This window comes from Hyla sarda, chromosome 1 (genome assembly GCF_029499605.1).
Source record: "Hyla sarda isolate aHylSar1 chromosome 1, aHylSar1.hap1, whole genome shotgun sequence".
Lineage (NCBI taxonomy): Eukaryota > Metazoa > Chordata > Amphibia > Anura > Hylidae > Hyla > Hyla sarda.
In genome coordinates, this window is record NC_079189.1 from 189866397 (window position 1) to 189888836 (window position 22440).

The window sequence follows — 22440 nt, forward strand, 5'->3', positions numbered from 1 at the left end:
GTCCAAAATAGTGCATTTTTGGTCACTTTTATATCATTTAAAAATGAATAAAAAGCGATCAATAAGATCTATCAATGCAAAAATGGTACCGTTAAAAACTTCAGATCATGGCGCAAAAAATTAGCCCTCATACCGCCCCATACACGGAAAAATAAAAAAGTTATAGGGGGTCAGAAGATGACAACTTTAAACGTATTAATTTTCCTGCATGTAGTTATGATTTTTTCCAGAAGTCCGACAAAACCTATATGTCTGTCAAACCTATATAAGTAGGGGATCATTTTAATCGTATGGACCTACAGAATAAAGAGAAGGTGTCATTTTTACCGAAAAATGTACTACGTAGAAACGGAAGCCCCCAAAAGTTACAAACCGGCGTTTTTTTTTCAATTTTGTCGCACAATGATTTTTTTTTCCGTTTCACCGTAGATTTTTGGGCAAAATGACTGACGTCATTACAAAGTAGAATTGGTGGCGCAAAAAATAAGCCATCATATCGATTTTTTTAGGTGCAAAATTTAAAGTTATGATTTTTTAAAGGCAAGGAGCAAAAAACGAAAATGCAAAAATGGAAAAAACCCCGGTCCTTAAGGGGTTAAGTACCAGAATCATTCCAACTTTGTGTATCTCGTACAATAGATTTATCAAGTTACATTTTACATTTATGTTGAGATCTGATGTCTAAAATGCTCACCATTACTTTTCTATGCTTTTAAAGACCTACACTTTTTTCTTTTTTTTTTCCCAGAACCTGTTTAACATGGTGGTCGAAGTGCCACGATGGACAAATGCCAAAATGGAGGTGACTAGTTGCTGCTTGAAATCCACTTCCAAATTGGGTGCAGTCAATTCTGCAGTGTTGGAGAACAATTCTGAAGTGTTGGAGAACACTTCCAAATTGGGTGCCGTCAATTCTGCCTGCAGCATTTTATAGCCCTAGTAGAGCTAAACAGATATAGTTTTTGTTGGAAAAGTTCCTTTATAATTTAGCCATTTAAAGGGGTACTCCGGTGAAAAACTTTTTTTATTTTTTTAAATCAACTGGTGCCAGAAAGTTAAACAGATTTGTAAATAACTTCTATTAAAAAATCTTAATCCTTCCTGTACTTATTTGCTGCTGAATACTACAGTGGAAATTATTTTCCGTTTGAAACACAGAGCTGTCTGCTGAATCACGAGCACAGTGCTCTCTGCTGACATCTCTGTCCATTTTTAGGAATTGTCCAGGGTAAAAGGAAATCCCCATAGCAAACATATGCTGTTCTGTTTCACAATGTTTTTTTATTGAATTTTATAAACATAAGAAATGTAACATATAACATATTATGACATCAGATGTGTCAGAGTTTACATATGAACATGCATAATAACCTTGACTGGTGGAGCATAATTGTTCATCCAAACAGTGTTACGCATATTCACAAAGGATCTATCAGGTCCAAAGGGACCTTAATTGAAATTTGAGAGCAAGATAATAACAATAAGAAGGAAAACAATAAAACAATAAAATAGTAAGTCTCCATAACTTCTACAAAATCAATCAAAATTGCTGCATCAGGCAGTTGTCTGGTATTTGGTAGAATTCAGAATCGAGGTCTCGCAAGGGTCAGCCGTCTTATGCACTCGAAGAACCACTCTTTTGTGTGTAGTAAGCAAAATTGTATCATTACTTCGTTTAGATAGTAAGGGTCTATGGGGGTTTATAAAGCTTAATCCAGGATTCCCATGAGACTGTACACTACATATGCTGTTCTGGACAGTTCATAAAATGGACAGAGATGTCAGCAGAGAGCACTGTGCCCATGATGTCATCAGACAGTTCTGTGTTTCAAAAAGAAAATTCCGCTGTAGTATTCAGCAGCTAATAAGTACAGGAAGGATTAAGATTTTTTAATAGAAGTAATTTACAAATCTGTTTAACTTTCTGGCACCAGTTGATTTAAAAAAAAAAAGTTTTTCACTGGAGTACCCCTTTAACTCTGCTCTTTCTATGCCCAGGGGGTGTATGTAGGTAGGTGGTCTTACTTAATAACTTGCAGCCATGCCTTTTAAGTGTGCATACAGAGATAAATGTCACTCATTGAGTAGAACCACCCACTTGACACCTAAACATAAAATAGCAGGGATATACACGAATAAATAAATTTATAAGACAACTTTAAAAAACAAAACAGAAAAAACCTTTATAAAAGTCTGCTCAGCTACTCCTGCTCTGTAACATGCTGCTGGCAGATTGGACTGCGTCTTCGACATGGCAGGATCCCTTTAATCTCTTTTACTGCAGCTATTTCCATGACCCCTTGCTGTGCTGTTTTTATTCGATTCTCCCTTTTCTATGCATTACTTTTCCATTATTAGATTGCAACAAAGGAGTCCTTAAATCCAATTAAACAAGATATAAAAAAAGAAAAACTTCGATATGTGTCAAATATCTTTCCTCACAAGGGATACATTTGGAACTATGGCGCTTTACCTCAGGTAAAAAATGTAGCTTTCTTTACAGGTTTACCTGCGACATAGGTTGTAAGTGAATTCCTTCCATGAAAACTACTGTAGTTTAAAAGATTTTGGATGTTGCTGCATTGATTTTATCTAATTTTGTTTTTCCTGTCCTGTATTACAGACCTGGGAAGATCCTAGTCATAAAGACAAAGATACAAAATGCTGTGGAGATAATGATCCTATTGATGTCTGTGAAATCGGCTCAAAGGTGCTTTTTACTATGTAAATAGTTGTTAGGTTTTGTCATAAGACTTAGTTCTTAGCGCTACGAATCCTGAACAGTAGGGGTTTAGTGTGTTGGACCTGTGCCATTAGATAGATGTCCTTACTTAACATCTGCAATATAGTTGAATAAAGATAAATCCATTGCTAATGTAAGTCTAACAAAATGATTACATATGCACAGGGTATAGGCTACATGCAGCCCATGCTATAGCATAATCACCTGATAAATAAAAAATAAAGTGTATACACCATAAAGGGCAGTTGGGTGAGCCTTAACCTGTTAAGGACGTATGGCGTACCTGTACGCCCTACGCCTGGTCCCGGTGTGACCCCGCATCACACCGGGTCGGTCCCGGCTGCTATTCGTAGCCGGGACCCTGGGCTAACACCGATCATTGTGCCGCGTGCTATTAACCCTTCAGACACGACAAAGCTGACCGCCGCATCTGAAAGTGAAAGTAAACGCTTCCCAGCAGCTCAGTCAGGCTGATCGGGACATCGCAATAAAATCGCAATGTTCCGATCAGCTAGGACGCGAGCGGAGGCCCCCTTACCTTGCTCCGTCGCGTCCGATCTGGGTTTAATTGCTCCAAGCCTGAGCTACAGGCTTGAGCAATCGAGCCCCTATCTCGCTGATCCATGCAAAGCTATGGCTTTGGAGGGATCAGCATAAGAGATCAGTGTGTACAATGCTATAGCTCCCTATGGGAGCTATAGCACTGCAAAAAAAGTGAAAAAAAAGTTAACAAAGGTCATTTAACCCCTTCCCTAATAAGTTTGAATCACCTCCCTTTTCCCATAAAAAAAAAAAAAAAACTGTGTAAATAAACATGTGGTATCGCCGCGTGCGAAATGTCCGAACTATAAAAATATCATTAATTAAATTGAATTAAAATTCCAAAGTCCAAAAAAGCGTATTTTTGGTCACTTTTTATATCATGAAAAAATGAATAAAAAGCGATCAAAAAGTCCAATCAATACAAAATTGATACCGAGAAAAACTTCAGAACATGGCGCAAAAATGAGTCCTCATATCTGCCCGTACATGGAAAAATAAGTTATAGGGGTTAGAAGATGAGAATTTTTAACATATACATTTTCCTGCATGTAGTTATGATTTTTTTTCCGAAGTACGACAATATCCAACCTATATAAGTAGGGTATCATTTTAACTATATGGACCTACAGAATAAAGATAAGGTGTTATTTTTACTGAAAAATGCACTGCGTAGAAACGGAAGCCCCCAAAAGTTACAAAATGACATTTTTTCTTCAATTTTGTCGCACAATGCATTTTTTCCGTTTCACCATGGATTTTTGGGTAAAATTACAAATTTCACTGCAAAGTAGAATTGGTGGCGCAAAAAATAAGCCATCATATGGAATTTTATGTGCAAAATTTAAAGCGTTATGATTTTTAGAAGGTGATGAGGAAAAAATGGAAATGGAAAAACCCTGCGTCCTTAAGGGGTTTTAATACATAGCTTTTAAAAGCTTGCACTAAAACGGGTATTCCTTAAAATAGTGCTCTTATGTGATAACCAAAACCATTAAAATATCCAATGACAGTCCGATAGGACCCACAAAGTAGCGCCTTAGAAATGTTGGACTATTCCCAAACGGGCAGCTACAGGTCCTATACTAACTGTATAATTTAATAGAGATACAATACATTTGCACGAATCCTTTATACTGCCACTAAAGCAAGAGGATTCTTACAAGATTGATGTAAATCTAAGACCTAACTCAAAGAGAGAGAAAAAAAAAAACAGCTGGAGTTACTGAAAGCTTATAAAAGTATGGATGTAATGGTGCTGATGTGAAAATGACTTGTCGGCAACCTAGGCCATTGTCTAGTGAATGACATAAAGGTAAGAGAGGAGTAAAGCAATGCAAGAATTGATGTCACTCGTAGTTCAAAAAAATATTTGGATAGGTTTTGGGTAAATCAGCGTACAGGAGCATAGACGCAGAGCATTTAGCAAATATGTATACTTTGTTGTTCTATTAAGAACTAAAAGGACCACAAAGACAAACACCTAACAAACCCCAGAAACCAAGAGGAGGGGAGGGGGAGGAGAAGGAAGGAGAAAGAGAGGGAAGAGAAGACAGGAGAATCAAGGTGGCTGGTGATCAGAAAAGCGGTCCCAAGTTTCCCAAAAAGGAAAAAAAATTAGGGGATAGAACTATTTAGAGAGGCCGTGAGGAATTCCAAGGAGCGGATCTCACGAATACGGGCTAACAGGTCTGACTCAGAGGGAGGAAGGGTCTTCTTCCAATGCTTAGCAATAAGGGTTTAAGCTGCCAAGGCAATATGCATGAAAAGCTTGAATGGCTTCTTAGAAAGGGAAGCGTGAGAAAGGTGAAGGTAGACAAGAGGGTCCAGAGGGACAGAGACTCCCAGTGCAGCAAAAATGAGGCTCTGCACTTTTTTCCCAGTAATCCACTATGAGAGGGCAGGACACTGTACCCAGCCCCACCCCACAACGCCAGCATTGAGGAGGGATGTCAGGGTTTAGTATATTCAGTAGTTCCGGAGTGTGAAACCAGCCCATAATCATTTTATACTGGGTTTCCTTGTAGGCAGTTCAAATGGAGGCCTTAGAGGCCCTCTCCCAGACAACATGCCACCGAGGTAGGGTAATGGTAGTATTCAGGACATCCTCCCAACGGCCCATGTATCGGTGTGCTGGAGGGTCACCATTAGGGGGCTGAAGAAGTAAGGAGTAAATATAGGAGAGAAGGCCCCTCGCCTGAGGCCCACCTCGACACAGCCATTCGAAACTGGTGGGCAGAAAGGCCACTGCAGAGCCAGCCATGGAAGACAAAAAAGTCTCAATTGTAAATAGTGGAAGCGCTCAGACGAGGGGAACTCTCAACGAGCCATCAATTGGTAAAAGGGCAGGAGGGAACAAGACAAGGGGTCCACTACATCAGCCCAGCAGAGAAGGCCCGAGACCCCCCACTCGTAGAGGGGAAGTCAAGGTGATAGAGGAAAGACCGTATAGGGGAAAAGGGATAAAATTTTGAATTTCACTGAGCAGTACCCCATACATATTTAGAGAAAGAAATTGTGCCCAGTAGAGGAGAGAGAGAGAGAGATAGTAGACGCCAGAGCTGACCAGAGGAGAATATTAGGATGGATAAGAGCCAACCAGAGCTTCTCCAGTTCCATCCAGCGGCTGTATGCGTGATATGAGGACCATGCTGCTAGATGGCATAGGAGTGCAGCCCAGTAGTATTTTATCATGTCGGGAACCGCCAGACCCCCCCAGAGCCCTACTGGCCATCATGACAGACAATGGCAGACGTCTTACCGTCCCAGATGAAATGTAAAATTGACAATTGAAAAGAGCGAAGGGCCAATAAAGGCACTCGGGTGGGCAACGTCTCGAAAAAATAGAGTAGTTTTGGCAGGATCGTCATTTTAACCTATATGACAAAAAAGGAGATATATTGTGACCGCCATTTCTCCAAAAGAGCCTGAAGTTCCCGGAAAAGGGGAAGGTAATTAGTAGAATAAAGAGGAGTAGTGAGAGGTGATATAAACCCCTAAATACTTGATAGCAGAGGTAGACCATTTAAATGAATACTTAGAGCACAAAGGAGTAGACAAGGACATAGGGAGAGCTTCAGATTTATAGAGATTGACCTTGTAGCCAGAAACCACACCGTAGACATGAAGAGCTTTATAGAGGCTAGAGAGAGAAGACAAAGGACGAGAGTGTAAGAAGGACATCATCAGCGAATAAACATATCTTAAATTCCCTGTTGTGTAAGGGAATACCAGTGATGTTTGGGTCCCCCCTTATCATTGTGGCCAAAGGCTCAATGCATAAGGCGAAAACCAGGGGGACAACGGGCATCCCTGACGAGTCCTATTAAACAAAGGGAAGGTTGGGGAGGAAGCATGAGGAAGTTTGAGAGGCAGTAGGAGAGGAATAGAGACCCCGCAGTGCAGTCAGAAAGTTGCCTTTGATACCGAACTTTTGTAGGGTAGAGAAAATAAACGGCCATCCTAGTCTATCAAAGGCCTTTTCCGCATCCAGAAGAGTAAGTCTTATAATACAGGTACATGAATCCATCTGGGCCGGGGGAGTGACCAACAGGAAGGGGTTTGAGAACCTCCAAGAGTTCATCCCCAGTAGTAGGTGCTTTGAGGACCTCACGATCCGCCCCCGACAGAGTAGGCAAGCCACATCGGGAAAGATGGGAGTCAAGGGCAGATGCACGCTCCACCGGATCAGATGGAAGCTTAGAGGGAAGGGTGTAGAGACCAGAGTAGTAATCAACAAAGAGGCAAGAAATATCAGCAAGATGAAGGAGGACCAGAGGAGTCCTTCAGGGCAGAGGGAGATTGAGCAACAGCACTCGTAGGCACCTGGCTAACATGGTACGTGCTTTCTTGCCTTTCTCATAAAAATGCTGGTTAGCATACACTAGCTGTCGCTCAACTCTATGGAGAGCCAGGTCACCCAACTGAGCACGGGCAGTCACTAAGCGCTTCAAAGTCGATAAAGGAGGGGGAAGACGGTAAGAGAGCTTCTAAGCGTACAATCTGAGCATGAAGTTCCCGGGAGCGAGACAGAGCGTCACGCTTAAGTCGCGCACCTAGGGCAATACGGTACTTCCTTTTATAATTCACTTATCAATTTTTCTTTCAGTCTTTTGACAAGAAAAAAAGGTATTTGTGAAAATCCCCTTGTCTTTACAGCTGGGTCCACTTTTGAGCTATGGCTCAAAAAACATAATAAAAAACTGACACAAAATAGTGTGTGTGCGAATCCCCTTTAATCTGTTTTCATTAAGGATTTCTAGTAGTAGCTGCAAGCAGACAGAATTTTTTTCTTTAGGGTGCATTCACACCGTGTTGGCTATACGTCAGCCGCATCCAACGGGAGAATTAAAGAAAAACTGCTGGACCCGTGCTGCACCCCATTCACTTCAATGAGGCGGACTGAGTCAGCGTCTCTGGTCTACTCATTTTTGAACCATATTAGTTTTGTTGGCAGACTAAAAACCGTGGCAGATTATGGTTTTCAGTCTGGCAATAAAACCGGATACGGTCCAAAAATAACCCGACCAGTCACTAGCTGACTCCGTCCGACTCATTGAAGTGAATGGGGTCCAGCGGGTATACGGCATAGGAGTGTTTTAAATTCTCTGCTGGATCTGGCCAAAGCGTAATGTGAATGCACCCTTAGGATGTGTGGTAATGGGGAGCATGGAATCTAGAATAAAGCAACAATAATTTTGGCTCTCCATGGATTAAAAGAATAGAATGAGTAACTGTTTTAGAGAAGGATTCTAAATCGCCAGCTTGCAGATGTTTCCTCTGTAAAGTGGACATTTACTGATCATTGTAGATGTTGCACATAACAGATTATATACCCAAAGGTGGAGTGTATGCAGCATTGATCGTTGCCTCCTATCTTCTGGTGACGTTTCACACTGGAAGAAGCCGCTGCAGTAGCATTTAAAGCGTACCTCTAATGGTTTTTTAGACAAAGGACTATAGTGCAGCACTGTGCACAATAGTAAATTGATAGAACTCAAAACAAGAATCAATGCTATAACAGATGCACACCCAAAAGGATAATTATCATGCTAAATACCAAAATTTTATTAGATACACAAAGTACAAAATCAGCAAAAGAAAAGACTCGCAGATTAAAAACACTTAAACGATCAAACCGAGCCACGCTACAACAAGACCTGTATTAACATATGTAAATTGCCGATCACATGGTCAGTCACATTGTGTAGTCTGGAACATGTGATCTGATTACCGAGTGATATGTAAATCGACATATAGGAAGCAAGGTGCCGGTGTGTATGCGCCAATGACGCAGATAATGTTGCCAGAGCACGCGCTGATGACGCTGAGGACAACACGTCAAAGCGCCATGCGCTCAGATAATGCACGGTGTTCTGTTCTCTAGCACTGACACACAGTACATGCTGACATAATGCTCGGCGCATTACACACGCTGGTGACATTGAACCTTGACCTATGTGCCAGATGACGCCCATTTTGGTGCCCGCCAAGCCACGAGTATGATATGACACTTAACCACACTTGACAGGTATTTACCCTACTTTATTTAGTATATAAGACACAGTAATTTGTAACACCTCTCCACCCCTGAGGAAGTCACATGTGGTGACTGAACGCGTTGGGTCCTTGTTGGATAGGGGCTTATTCGCTTCATTGCTCCTCCTGTCCCGGTTCTGCCTGGTTTGTTTTCCCCCTATGAGATGGCTGCATACCAGCCTATTCCATATTCAACACGGCCTATATATATTTTTTGTTTCTATACACTGTTGACTTTAAGCTGGTCTGCATAATATTTTGATTCCTTTTGTAGGTTTCTCTATATACACCATATCACTGTTTTGTAATCTTGTTTTGCAATATTGTGTATGATCTATTCTCATTGGGGGGTATTTATCAAAGGATTTGTGTTTTTTTTTTTTTTTTTCCCGTAACTTTGGTGCAATGCATTGGCGCAGTGTCTTTTTGCGCCAAAGTTTGGCATATTTTCTCCACTATCAATTTTTCCAACTTTTTCAAAATCACACGGTCCTGTGTGTGATTTTTACTTTGGTCAGTAATTCATCATTTGCGCCAATCGATCATTGGCGCAATTTTGCACCTTTTTTTGGCGCATATCATCTCCAAGAAATTTTGTACATGGAAAACACACATAGCAATGTCAGAAAATGTAAAGGTGTCAAAATACATAACAAAATGTTGTGAAAGCATCGACACCTCCAGGGCTGCGCAATACTATCCTGCGACATAGCCGTCTCTGAGGGACCTTTACTCTCTGTTGAGCCAGCTTTTGAGATGGCCACACAGGTTCAGGAAAGATAAGCACTAAAGTAACCAAAAAAAAAAAAAAAACCACTCAAGTTAAAAATAAAATCCATTTCACATGGTGGCTATAAACCCCACAAAAGAAAATAACTCATGTCGCTTGCTGATATACTGCAGGATGGACCCCGAAATGGCTGCTCTACAGGGTAAAATACGCTGTCCTCTGTGGCGGTAAGTTCTGTGTAAAAGGCGCTGTGAACAGCTGATTTCAACATTTGAGCCAAAATTACTAACAACTTGCACCAAATGATAAATTTGGTGCATGTCCACACAAAAACAAAGTGGGGAAAAAGGGGTAAAAAGAAACTGTCAACAGGCAAAATTGATAAATACCCCCCATTGTGTACACATTCAGGGGGACATGTATCAAATTTTTTTAGCCCTGTTTTGTGTGTATTTTTTTGCGCAAAATTTAGCGCAAGCTCTTTTTTTGTGCAATTTTTTTGCGCACGTTTTGGTAGAGCATGTCCTCCAGATGTGGCTGAATCAGGGTACCTTGGAGTGACATCTATAGTATACATGGATTTATTAACTGCGTACTTTTCCTTTATACCAAAAATTTTGCCGCACGTGCTGTTTTTTTTTGCCCAAATATAAGTCATCTTGGACTTAACGTAGCAAGATGCTCTAAATCATAGATTCTATTTTCCAAAGAGTGGATTGAGGAGATTACTATATTTACCCGCAATTTATGAAGCTCATTGCGCTTGATTGATAAATTTAGCGCTTCTGTGCATAATTTAGAATTCGGGAAAAGGGGTAAATTGCTTCTACCATACACGCATAATGATACATGTCCCCCACAGAGTATTTATGTTGCTGTAGGAGGTAACACAGACACATGCTATCTGGACGGGGGGGGGGTTGATATTACATTACAGCCCTTGCCCTGGGGTAACATCTACAGTGTCTCCCTCTTGTTGTAGTGTGGCTCGGTTTGATCCCTTTTAAAGTGTTTTTAATCTGTTTCTTTTCTTTTGCTGATTTTGTACTTTGTGCATTTTGTGTATCTTTAATACAATTTCTGTATTCTGCATGATATTTTATCCTTTTGGGTATGCATCTGTTATAGCATTGATTCTTGTTTTGAGTTCTATTGGTGGTTTATTCAATGCTGGGTAGCACCCCTGGTCTTACCTAGGATATAGCTGAGCCCCCAATTTTACATATTTACACAATAGTCAATTGACTGAATCACTTAATTTCAAATTTGGTACATAAATCCCTGAACAGGACGCTGTTCTCCCTGTTGCTCTTTGCTGAATATTTTCTGCACTGCATTAGAGGTTTGCTTTAATAACTCATTCTATTAAGTCAGCCAATGCCTTCCCTTGTCCTACCTATATGCATTTCCAGCTACCACAAATGTTATGATCTAGCAGACACCCTGTGAGCCACATTTTGGAGAACCCTGCTATCTTGCATTGGTGTACACACTTTGGTGTGAACTGGAGAGGGTGAAGAGGAGGGTGACAAGCATAACTGATGGTATATTATTAAGCTTGGGGTTATTTCGTTTAGAGAAACGACGTCTTGGGGCAATTTGATCACAATGTACAAATATATGAATGGACAGTACAGAGATCTTTCTAGTGATCTTTTTATACTTAGGCCGGTAACCATGACAAGGGGGCATTCTCTACGTCTAGAGGAAAGAAGGTTTCACCATAATCACAGACAGGGATTCTTTACTGTAAGAACAGGAAGAATATGTAACCCTCTGCCACATGATGTTGTGATGTATGACTCAATAAAAAAGTTCGAGGGGCCTGGATGTATGGATACTAGAGGTTATGGATACTAAATTTATGGGGATAGAATGTTGATCCAGGGATTTCTTTTGATTGCCATATTGGGGTCGTGCAGGCATTTTTCCTCCGTGGCAATTGGCATCAGCCTCATGGTCTTTTTTTCCTTTCCTCTGGATCAACACAGTAAGGTTTTAGGTTGAACAGAATGGACTCTGGTCTCTTTTTTTTTTTTTTTTTTCAACCTCAAAAACTAAAAAATGTTACTATATTTCTTTGGGGTGTAGTTATCAGTTGCAATTTTTTTTTTTTTTTATATAAACCTTGTCAAAACACCAAATTGCACAATTTGTACGCTAGATGCAGATGTGGTGCGATTGTTTGCGGAAAGGGGGTGGCGGTACTGGTGAATTGGGTGTGCTCAATTGCTTGCCAGGTTTATGACAGTTTATGATGGCAAAATGGATTAAACTGCTGTTAAAATCTCTACTAGCTCAAAGCTAGTAGAGATTTCAGCATGGGCCCATGGGTTTGCTGGATTTATGTAGAGGCATCCGCCTTTACTTAAATATAGCAAGCCTGTCTGCTGGGGTTACCTTGATAATTATCCCCCCTTTGTGCTAGTTCCCACTGAGAAAATAAACACGTGCAAGATGCGTACAGCTGTGCTGCTACCTATATGGATTCAGTCAGTCGTATCTTTAAACAGTAATAGAGATAAGGTTTTCTCTGTGACTGCTTGCTAGGAAAAGATTAGATGATCAAATTAAAACTATTCCGTAATAAAATCTTAATGGGATGCATCATGTGTTGCAGGTTTGCTCTAGGGGAGAGGTAATTCAAGTAAAACCGCTTGGAGTTTTAGCCTTGATAGATGAAGGAGAAATGGACTGGAAGATTATTGCAATCAATATTGAAGATCCTGAAGCCGACAAATTCAATGGTTGGTTAAATTCTGAAGCTATTACTTTACTGTATGCGGTAAGGTTGTATATAGGGTTTTTTCATTTTTTTTTTACATTTTTGTCTATATGTTACGTTTTTTACTGCATATGCATGTTGTGATTTAAGGATCTATGCACCTTCCCCGAACTCTGACACAGCAACATTAAGAATTTAAAATCTCATTCACATTGTTGGCATTATGTGTCTCAGATTTTCAATATGCAAAATTTTAATGGAAAATCTGCAGCATATACAACCTGTGTGAAAGTACCCTTAGGGTATGTTCAGACGCGCGGATCCACAGCGTATTTTATGCTGTGCATCTGCCGCTGAAGGACCGCTACATGGGGCCTTTAGATGTGCCTGCTGGGAGCAGCAATACGCCGCTACAAGCAGACACACTACGATGTGCGAGTCGCCGCGTGCATGCGCAACATACTGGCACATCTCGGCAGCTCTCAGCCTAGCTCATGGAGCAGGGGGAGCAGCCGCAATGTGTGCGAGCACACTGCGCATGCACGGTGTCTCACATCGCTTCATTGTGTCTGCTCATAGCGGCGTATTGATTCTCCGAGCAGGCACATCTAAAGGCACCATGTAGCGGTCTTTCAGCGGCGGATCCACAGCATAAAATAAGCTGTGGATCGGTTTGTCTGAACGTACCCTTAAGCTGCATTTCCACTTGACAGTTTTCTTTGGAAAATGGACCAATACAGTTTAAGGCAAAGCCAAAAGTGGATTGGTGAGGATGGAAAAGTCTTTACTTTATATTTCCCATTCCTTTTGAATTCACTCCTGGCTTTGACTCAAACTGCAGAGGCAGTAAAAAAAAAAATGCCAAATGGAAATGCAGCCTAAGGGTAGGGTGACACCGCATCTGCAGCATATTTGATGCTGCGGATGCACTGTCGGCAGTCAGAGTGAGGGCAGAGTGAGCTCTTTGTAGCAGGGAGCTCACTCTGCAGACACTGACTGCCGGCAGTGCATCCGCAGTGTAAAATATGCTGCAGATGCGGGACCCTACCTTTTTAGGGAAGAATTAATAAATGCTTTCACCAGAAAACTGGTGTAGAATTCACAATTTTTTTTGCAGCACTCTAACTTTTTAGTTCAAAACAAAGGGAGAGTTGCAAATTACACATAAGAAATAACGCTTAAATTTGCCCCCCAAATAAGCAATATTTTCCAATAATTAATTTGGAAACTTTTTAATATGTGGTCTGGGCTGCAGGAAAAGAGTTATACTTGCATGTCCCACTTCCTTACTACTGCCAGTTTCTTGAACTATTGTTCCCTGCTTTGAGTCCTCCTACTACTAGTTCCAGTGCTGTGCTATGTGGACAAAAACTGTCTGCTCAGCCAGTCACTATATCGGACATTTAAAGGGGTACTCCCACCCTAGACATCTTATACCCTATCCAAAGGATAGGGGATAAGATGTCTGATCGCGGGGGTCCCGCCGCTGGGGACCCCCGCATTATTGCATGCAGAACCCACCTGTGTTCTCACCAGAACCGCTGGAGGGTCTGAGTCGCAACTCCGGGAACGGAAGTCCGTGACGTCAGTTCTCCGCCCCCGTGTGACGTCACGCCCGTCCCCTCAATGCAAGTTTATGGGAGGGGGCGGGACCCCCGCGATCAGACATCTTATCCCCTATCCTTTGGATAGGGGATAAGATGTCTAGAGTGGGAGTACCCCTTTAATCCCTTTAGGACACAGCCCACTTTGGTCTTAAGGAGCAGGCCAAATTTCATTTTCATTTTTTCCTTTTTTTTAAATCCATAACTTTTTATTTTTTCACCTACAGACCCATATGAGGGCTTGTTTTTTTTTTTTTGCGAAACCACATTGCAGGGGTTCCGTGAGCTTCACTGAGCTACCGGCAACTTCTTAATTTCACTTTAGACCCTGTGATCGCCATTGATCACGACTTGCAAGGGGTTAAATGCCTGCTCCTGCACTCACAAAATTCACTCATTGTCATCCTATCGGTCACAGAAATTGTGGAAGTATTACATAAATTTTTTTTTTCTTGTACTGGTCTAATCTGGTAAGCTTTTGTAGAATGGACCATCTGAAAGTGACATGTTTCATCTCTTCACTGCTTTATTGGCGTGTTACAGACATTGATGATGTCAGAAAGTTAAAACCAGGCTATCTCGAGGCTACTGTTGATTGGCTAAAAACTTACAAAGTGCCTGATGGAAAACCTGAAAACCAGTTTGGGTTTAATGGCCAGTTTAAAGATCAGGTGGGTCCAAGGAATACTGCTTGTTAAGGATAATAGCTCTTTAAATGGGCACTGTCAGATTCAAAAACTTTTTATATGTTGTTGTTGATGAAAATTAAAGACCTTTTGTAATATGGTTGTTTTAAAATGTTTTAAGAAAAAAACAAAAGCTCCTGAAAATCCCACCACTAGGGGTCCCCATACCTACTAGGACACTGACAGTCCTGCAGAAGCATCATGCTTGTCCATGAGTCATGGACAAGAAAAAACTCAAGTACAAGGCTGCATGAGCAGACACACCAATCACCTCCCACCACCACAAGGACAGATCCCCTGAGAGGATTTAGAACACTGAGCTAATTAAGAGAGATTTTTATAATAAATATAGGTGAAAGAGGCCTAAATATTAGATGTACATGGCCAGGATTAGGTACTGAGATTTTTTTTTTTTTTCTGTGCGATCTGACTAGTACGCTTTTGATCCCAGCAGTTGGTACACTTCTGCATGCACACCGAATATGCCTGTGAGATTACCTGCCAAACAATGTGTAGCTACATCATTGGTAGGTGGTAATTGCTGCAGAATGCCATATGCATACTTTGTTGATAATCTCACAGGCACATTTGGTGTGCATGCAGAAGCGTACCAACTGCTCGGATCAAATAAACCTTACAATCTGCCTGTTTAATCCATAAGCCTCACAACCAGTTCCAGTTGTAGTTACTTCTATCGCCTAGGAATTTATTAACTAGACAGGCTGGGTTCACTGTAGTATTTTAGTTTGTACTTTTTTATTAAAAAAACAAAAACTTGGCATCATAGGCTTAAAGGGGTGTTCCGGTGGGGAAAAAAAGTGTTCAAATCAACTGGTGCCAAAAAGTTAAACATATTTGTAAATTACTTCCTTTTTAAATATCTTAATCCTTCCAGTACTTATCAGCTGCTGTATACTACAGAGGAAGTTGTGTAGTTTTTTTTCCAGTCTGACCACAGTGCTCTCTGCAGGCCCCTCTATCCGTGTCAGGAACTGTCTATAGCAGGTGAGATTTGCTATGGGGATTTGCTCCTACTCTGGACAATTCCTGACACGGATAGAGGAGTCAACAGAGAGCACTGTGGTTAGACTGGAAATAATGACTCAACTTCCTGTGGAGCATACAGAAGCTGATAAGTACTGGAAGGGTTAAGATTTTTAAATAGAAGTAATTTACAAATCTGTTTAACTTTCTGGCACCAGGTGAATTGGCGTACCCCTTTAAGAACAAAAAAAATCCTGGAATTTCCCTTTTACAAATTACCTGTCACGGAAGGAAAAAAGGCAAGTAATAGTTATGTTTCTTCAGCCTTTTAGCCCAGGATACCATGTTATAATACTGTGTAATATGTTTCTATTACCTTCATACATGGGACCCACACCCAGAAGTACTGCAATGAAAGTTTTTTTTTTTTAATTATTTTTATCTGAATTTTCCGAGCATTCTATGCAGCCAATGACCTTTTATAAGTCACATTGTCTCCAGGGGGCATGGCTAATGAATAGCAGGGTAGAAGAGATATACTGAAGTAATGCTATACACACTCCCACTGCAGCATATCCATGCTCCTCTGGAGACCAGGTGACTTTTTTAACATATTGTCTCAAGCTGATGGAATACTGGTAAAGGTCTGAGACAAAAATAAAAATGCACTAAAGCACTTCTGGATGTGAGTCTGTGCATAAAAACGGGACAAAGTGGCACACAGAATTATAAATTGGCATTGTGGGCTCAAAGGCTGAAGAAGAAAAATCCTGGAACACCTGTTTTAGAAATAAAATAAATAAATAAATAAATAAATAAAAATAGTTGAAAAAAGTTGCACTTTCAGAGTTTTAATTAACACTTGCAGTTTTATTGCCCTATAGAGCATCCACAATTTTGAGCCACAAAATGTCTGTTCTAAAAAGTCTGCTACATGCATACAGCACGCTGTAATGGATGCAACGGACCCATTCAGTTACATCCTGCTTCATTATCTTCATGAATCTACTATACTTTCTTTTCTGTATCTTTTAGGGACTTTACATTGCCTTACACATAGCTTTGTCTTTGCATTGTCTTAGGCGTTTGCAGTTGAAGTAATCAAAGAAACTCATGAACATTGGCTAAACATGGTTCATAAGAAGTCGGAGTGTGGTGATATAGTGTGGTAAGAATTTGTATATCTCTAATCTTGGACCTTATGCCCTTGTTCTCAGTACTGTTTCCATGGACATCCTGAACTCCTGGAGTAGGTGTGCAGTTTACCTAATGCTGGTACCCTTTTTCTTGACTTTCATAGTGATAGTCTGGTTTGAAGCCTCAGGTCATTGTACGGTTTGGCATGGCAGCTGGTCATGTGAGAACACTCGCACATAAATATACTATGGGCGAGATTTATCAAAACCTGTGCAGAGGAAAAGTTAACCAGTTTCCCATAGCAACCAATCAGATCTTTCATTTTTGAAAAGCTGTCTAAAAAATGAAAGAAGCAATCTGATGTCTATGGCCGCTGCCCAGGTTTTGATAATTCTTCCCCTATATTTGTGTGTGTATTTGTGTATATATGTGTGTGTGTGTATTTGTGTATATATAATATGTGTATGTATTTTTGTGTGTATGTGTGTATATGTATGTGTGTGTGTGTGTGTGTGTGTGTGTATATATATATATAATAATAATAATAATAATTATTATTATTATTATTATTATTATTATTATATATATATATATATATATATATATATATATATATATATATATATATAATTATTATTATTATTATTATTATTATTATTATTATTATTATTATTATTATTATTATTATGTGTGTGGAGAGAGAATACAAAAGAGGTTCTGCAGCACTTCAGTGGTGAAAAAATATGTATTTTATTTACCCATCTCTCTGATACAACCTTTATCTGACCTCGCGTCTACTTTCCCACTTGAAATACACGCTCTTTTCACCACTGAAGTGCTGCAGAAACTCTTTTTTGTATTTTGCTAATTGTGACAGACTGTGACCTGGACTGTCTGCTCCTGCTGGCACCCACTACACCACGGGTTGTCCCGCTTCCTTGCTTGCGTGTGTGTGTGTGTGTGTGTGTGTGTGTATATTATTATATTATATATATTATATATTATTATAATATATTATTATATATTATATATATATAATATATTATATATTATATATTATATAATATATTATTATATATTATATATATATAATATATTATATATTATATATTATATAATATATTATAATATAATATAATATATTATAATATAATATATTATAATATATTATAATATAATATATTATAATATAATATATTATAATATAATGTAATTTTTTTTTTTGGCCTTTATTAATGGGGGGGGGGGGGGGAATATTTCTAATTCAATTTTACATCATTTTAGTTGTTTAGAGGCTTTTTGTCCGAAAACTCTTCAGCTAAGACTGATTTCAGGAAGCCCCTTCCAGCTCCTCTCATGAACACTTATATGGCAGTGTCTTCACTCTCAGTGCACTAAACAGGACACTGCTATAGTACACAGAAAGTGGAGAGTTGTCATATCATTGCAGACTCACTGCCTTAGCAATGTACATCTGTTTCCCACTGCAGCCACATAAATAAAAGGACAATAATAATATAAAGTGTGTGTATAGAAGTAATATGTGTGTGTGTGTATTAGTATTTAATAGTATTTAATTATTATTATAATTATTTATAATATCAATCTATGAGCATATTGTTAGGTGTTGTATTTATTTATGAAAAAACAGCTTATCTATGCAGCTCAATTCTTATAAAATACACATGAGATTTTGAAATATACATATTTTTCCCCTACAGTAAAAATGTTCTGATCAGTGATAGTCCTTTCTGCTGCAGTGAAGAAGAAGCGGCTGCTATAGTCCAATCTGTGAGTAGTTATTTTATTATTGTAGTGTTGCATTGTTGTAAGGATAACACCATTCTCATATCCAGCATTCTTACTATTTGAGAATCACTTTGATCCTTGATCAGTAACTATTGAGCCAAAAAGTGTAAAATCCATTCCGTTTAGAAAGACCCTTTTATCGAATAACTCTCTTGTACATTTAAACACACTCAAGACATTTTGCAGTCCAACTAGTTAAATATTTCCAACAACAGTCTAGAAAAAAGTTTTATTTGTAGAGTTTCCTACATTCCATCTGCTTTCTCAGAAGGTGGTATGTCCTAGCATGCTTTGGTCCCTTTACGCTTCAGCAATTAAAGGACATCTGCAGTGCTGGGCAAAAAAACTTTTTTTTACCTAATTTAATAGGTCTTTAAAAGACCTTTCCAACGATGTCTCCCCCGTCAAAATTGGCCCAGCCGTTCTCCCGTTATCAGCACATGAATTACTGAGAAGTGAAAATAAAACTACATCTCCCATCATGCCTTGTGCTTACTTCCTGTAAGCTGCTGCCCTCCCCCTGTTCTATCACCCGAGCAAATTATTATATTGTAACGGCCACATCTCCCTCCCCTATACATATACCCTCCCCTTCTGCTCATCTCGCCCCTCCCTATGCTGGCTCCTCTCCAGTGATGAAGCAGCTGCCTCCGTGCTCATGTTAGTTCCTAGCTATATAGACAGACAGCCTGCATAGCTAGAATCAGCAGTGTCGGCACTGTAAAGTGGATAGTGAAATAAAAAATGGTAAAAAAACATAATTGTTTGTCTATAAAACTGTCCTGATAGGGGTCCCTCCATCTTTTTCACAACTACAACTCCAAGCATGCCCAGTAATTTTTTTATGCTGTTCGGGCATGCTGGGAATTCCAGTGGTGCCTCCAGCTGTTGCAAGACTACAAATCACAGCATGCCCTGTCAGCTTTCTGCTGTATGTGCATGCTTGGAGTTGCAGAGGTGCCTCTAGCTGTTGCAAGACTACACATCCCAGCATGCCCTGACAGCTTTCTGCTGTATGTGCATGCTTGGAGTTGCAGAGGTGCCTCCAGCTGTTGCAAGACTACACATCCCAGCATGCCCTGACAGCTTTCTGCTGTATGTGCATGCTTGGAGTTGCATTTGTGCCTCCAACAAATGCTTGTATCTCTGTAGTCTCCTGGGAGTTGTAGTTCACCAACACCTCTATTGTATCTCAGTAGTCTCCTGGGGGTTGTAGTTCACTAACTCCTCTATTGTATCAGTAGTCTCCTGGGAGTTGTAGTTCACCAACACCTATATTGTATCTCTGTAGTCTCCTGGGAGTTGTAGTTCACCAACACCTCTATTGTATCTCTGTAGTTTCCTGGGGGTTGTAGTTCACCAACACCTATATTGTATCTCTGTAGTCTCCTGGGAGTTGTAGTTCATACACCAGTGTTTCCCAACCAGGGTGCCTCCAGATGTTGCAAAACTACTACTCCCAGCATTCCCTGGGTTGGGAAACACTGGCATACACACACATAACAGGGACTACAACTCCCAGCATGTCATTCAGTAGCACCCCCCCCCCCCTCACACACAGAATCATCTCCAGTATGATATTTATTCCCTGTAGTCTATACACCACCAGCCCCTGCAGTGTAATATGTCCCCTTCACACACACACGTCCTCCCCTCCCCCCTCCCTGCTCTGTGGTTTGCTCTGTGTTTTCCCCGTGAAAACTTGAATCCTCCCCGTGATAAGTGAGGGCCTGTGTAGACAGAGCAGGGGAGGGGGGAGGAGCTGTGGACGTCCTCATTTCCCCCTGCTTGAATCTTAGATAGGGGCGTTTCTGAGGCTGAGCCTATGGCTGCCTCAGAAAGCACCCGCTCATGCATATGCATAAGCAGGGAGGACCCAACGGAGGCTAGGGGGAGCACAAACACTGCTGGGAGGAAGAGATCTCCGTCCCCAAGATGGCGGCTGCAATGTAATGAATAGGGGACGGACGCAGGACTACTGGGCTATGCTGGCAACTCTAATATCTCAGAAATGGCTGCATATAGGTAAATAGAACTTTTGTTTGGGGAACATTTGGGCAGGGATTTTTGACCACTACAGTTGTCCTTTAAGGCAATACCCCTTGAAATTTACAAACCACAATGGAAAAACACGTTTTTTTTTTCTTCTTGCAGGCACTATTGCCAGGGGAATCAAGTCCTGTGCCCCCTGAAGGTCAGTATGGATATTGTTTTTACATTTCTGGACATAGGGTTTTATTTCTTTATTAGTAAGCATAGAGGTCCATTTTCAAGGGTAATCCCTTTGTACCTGTTAGTGACTTGCTAGAAGAACATATTACAAAGACCAGTTAGTGTTTGAAATAAAATTGCCACCAAATACAACAATATCTACATCTTACATGGCCTGAATAGTGACACACATGGTGGCTTAAATGTTTTGTGGCTTGAATACTTGCAGTGTGTTCATGGGAAAAAGAGAGGGAAATATTATTAGATTCCCTTAGTAATGCAACATTAGGGTTTGGCCTTCCTATCTCCATTGAAGTAAGATTGCTCTTGAGAATTGTTATGGCAGCTGCAATGATTATTGTAGTAGTTAGAATAACAGGTGGCCATAACTTCACACTGTTGGTTTCTCTGTAAGTTATTGTAGTCTAGTAGAAATATGTTGATTCCACAGACAAACTTTTAATGCCTAATACGGTTTGGAGCATGTGAGTTCATGCATATGCCCACCAACTTCTGCAGCTCCAGGTATTACCTGGCATCATCTTTAGACTGCTTCATTCAATGTTCTTTCCAAATGCTGAATTGTAATTGTTGACTGTCTTAGTAATCTGGGACTTTTTCTTTTGCAGTTGATATATGGCATTTCATAAAAAAGTGATCCAGTTCCTAGCTATGCTTGAGCACATTAAGAAATTTAGACAATGTATCTTGGGTGTGTGTGTGTGTATATATTATTTTATTACATCATGGCTTCTGATAACTGTGTAAATAAACACATTTTCTTCTGTTAAAGTTCTCTAGTTGTTTGTCTTTTTTTAATCTCCTTACCAATCCTATACTATATATATATATATATATATATATATATATATATATATATATATATATATATATATATATATATATATAAATATAATCTCCTTTTTTTGTTATACAGTAATGGCCGTAAATGTTGGCACCTCTGAAATTTTTCTAGAAAATAAAGTATTACAGAAAAGGATTGCAGTAACACATGTTTTGCTATACACATGTTTATTCCCTTTGTGTGTATTGGAACTAAACCGAATAAAAAGGAAATTGGACATAATGTTACACCAAACTCCAAAAATGGCACGGACAACATTATTGGCACCCTTTCCAAATTTTTGGAAAAATAAGATTGTTTCAAGCATGTGATGCTCCTTTAAACTCACCTGGGGCAAGGTGTTGGCAGTAGGAAAATCACTGGTGGTGGTCTACATACCAGAACAAAAAATCCGATCAAAACAATTGTGGTACCGATTAAACTGTCAGATTTTTAAATTTTTAAAAATTAGTCTTAATACCACTCCATAGATGGAAATTTAAATAAGTTATAGGGGTCAGAAGAGGACAATTCAATTTTAAACATACTAATTAGGTGTATGTAGTTATAATAATATAATAAAGAAAACCTGTATAAATTGGGTATCATTGTAACCGTATGGACCCACAGAATAAAGATATGGTGTCTTTTTTACAGAAAAGTGCACTGGGTACAAAATAGCTTTTTTTTTTTTTTTCAAATTTTTTCCCACAAATATTTTTATTTCTGAGTTCGCCGTAAATTTTGTGGTGAAATGATTGAGGTCATTACAAAACACAATTGGTAGCGCAAAAAATAAGCCCTCATATGAGTCTGTAGGTGCAAAATTTAAGAGTTATGATTTTTAGAAGTTGATGAGGAAGAAATGAAAGTGGAAAAACCTGTGGTC

At 39.8% G+C, this 22440-nt stretch overlaps 1 protein-coding gene across 2 annotated transcripts in view; it reads left to right on the forward strand.

The window, feature by feature from the left end:
* The window catches only part of PPA2 (inorganic pyrophosphatase 2), a 37673-nt gene extending 16170 nt beyond the window's left edge, over positions 1–21503 (forward strand). Inside the window, exons 4-12 of one of the 2 annotated variants that reach the window (XM_056566159.1) lie at positions 749–802; positions 2359–2478; positions 2624–2710; positions 12172–12298; positions 14424–14551; positions 16633–16718; positions 18409–18478; positions 20651–20690; positions 21337–21503. In XM_056566159.1, the coding sequence (XP_056422134.1) occupies positions 749–802; positions 2359–2478; positions 2624–2710; positions 12172–12298; positions 14424–14551; positions 16633–16718; positions 18409–18478; positions 20651–20690; positions 21337–21365 (741 nt within the window). In that variant the 3' untranslated portion in view covers positions 21366–21503. Of the gene's footprint in view, positions 1–748; positions 803–2358; positions 2479–2623; positions 2711–12171; positions 12299–14423; positions 14552–16632; positions 16719–18408; positions 18479–20650 lie in introns of both variants that reach the window. The other variant, XM_056566154.1, reaches the window with a different exon arrangement.
* Positions 21504–22440: the final 937 nt, after the last annotated feature.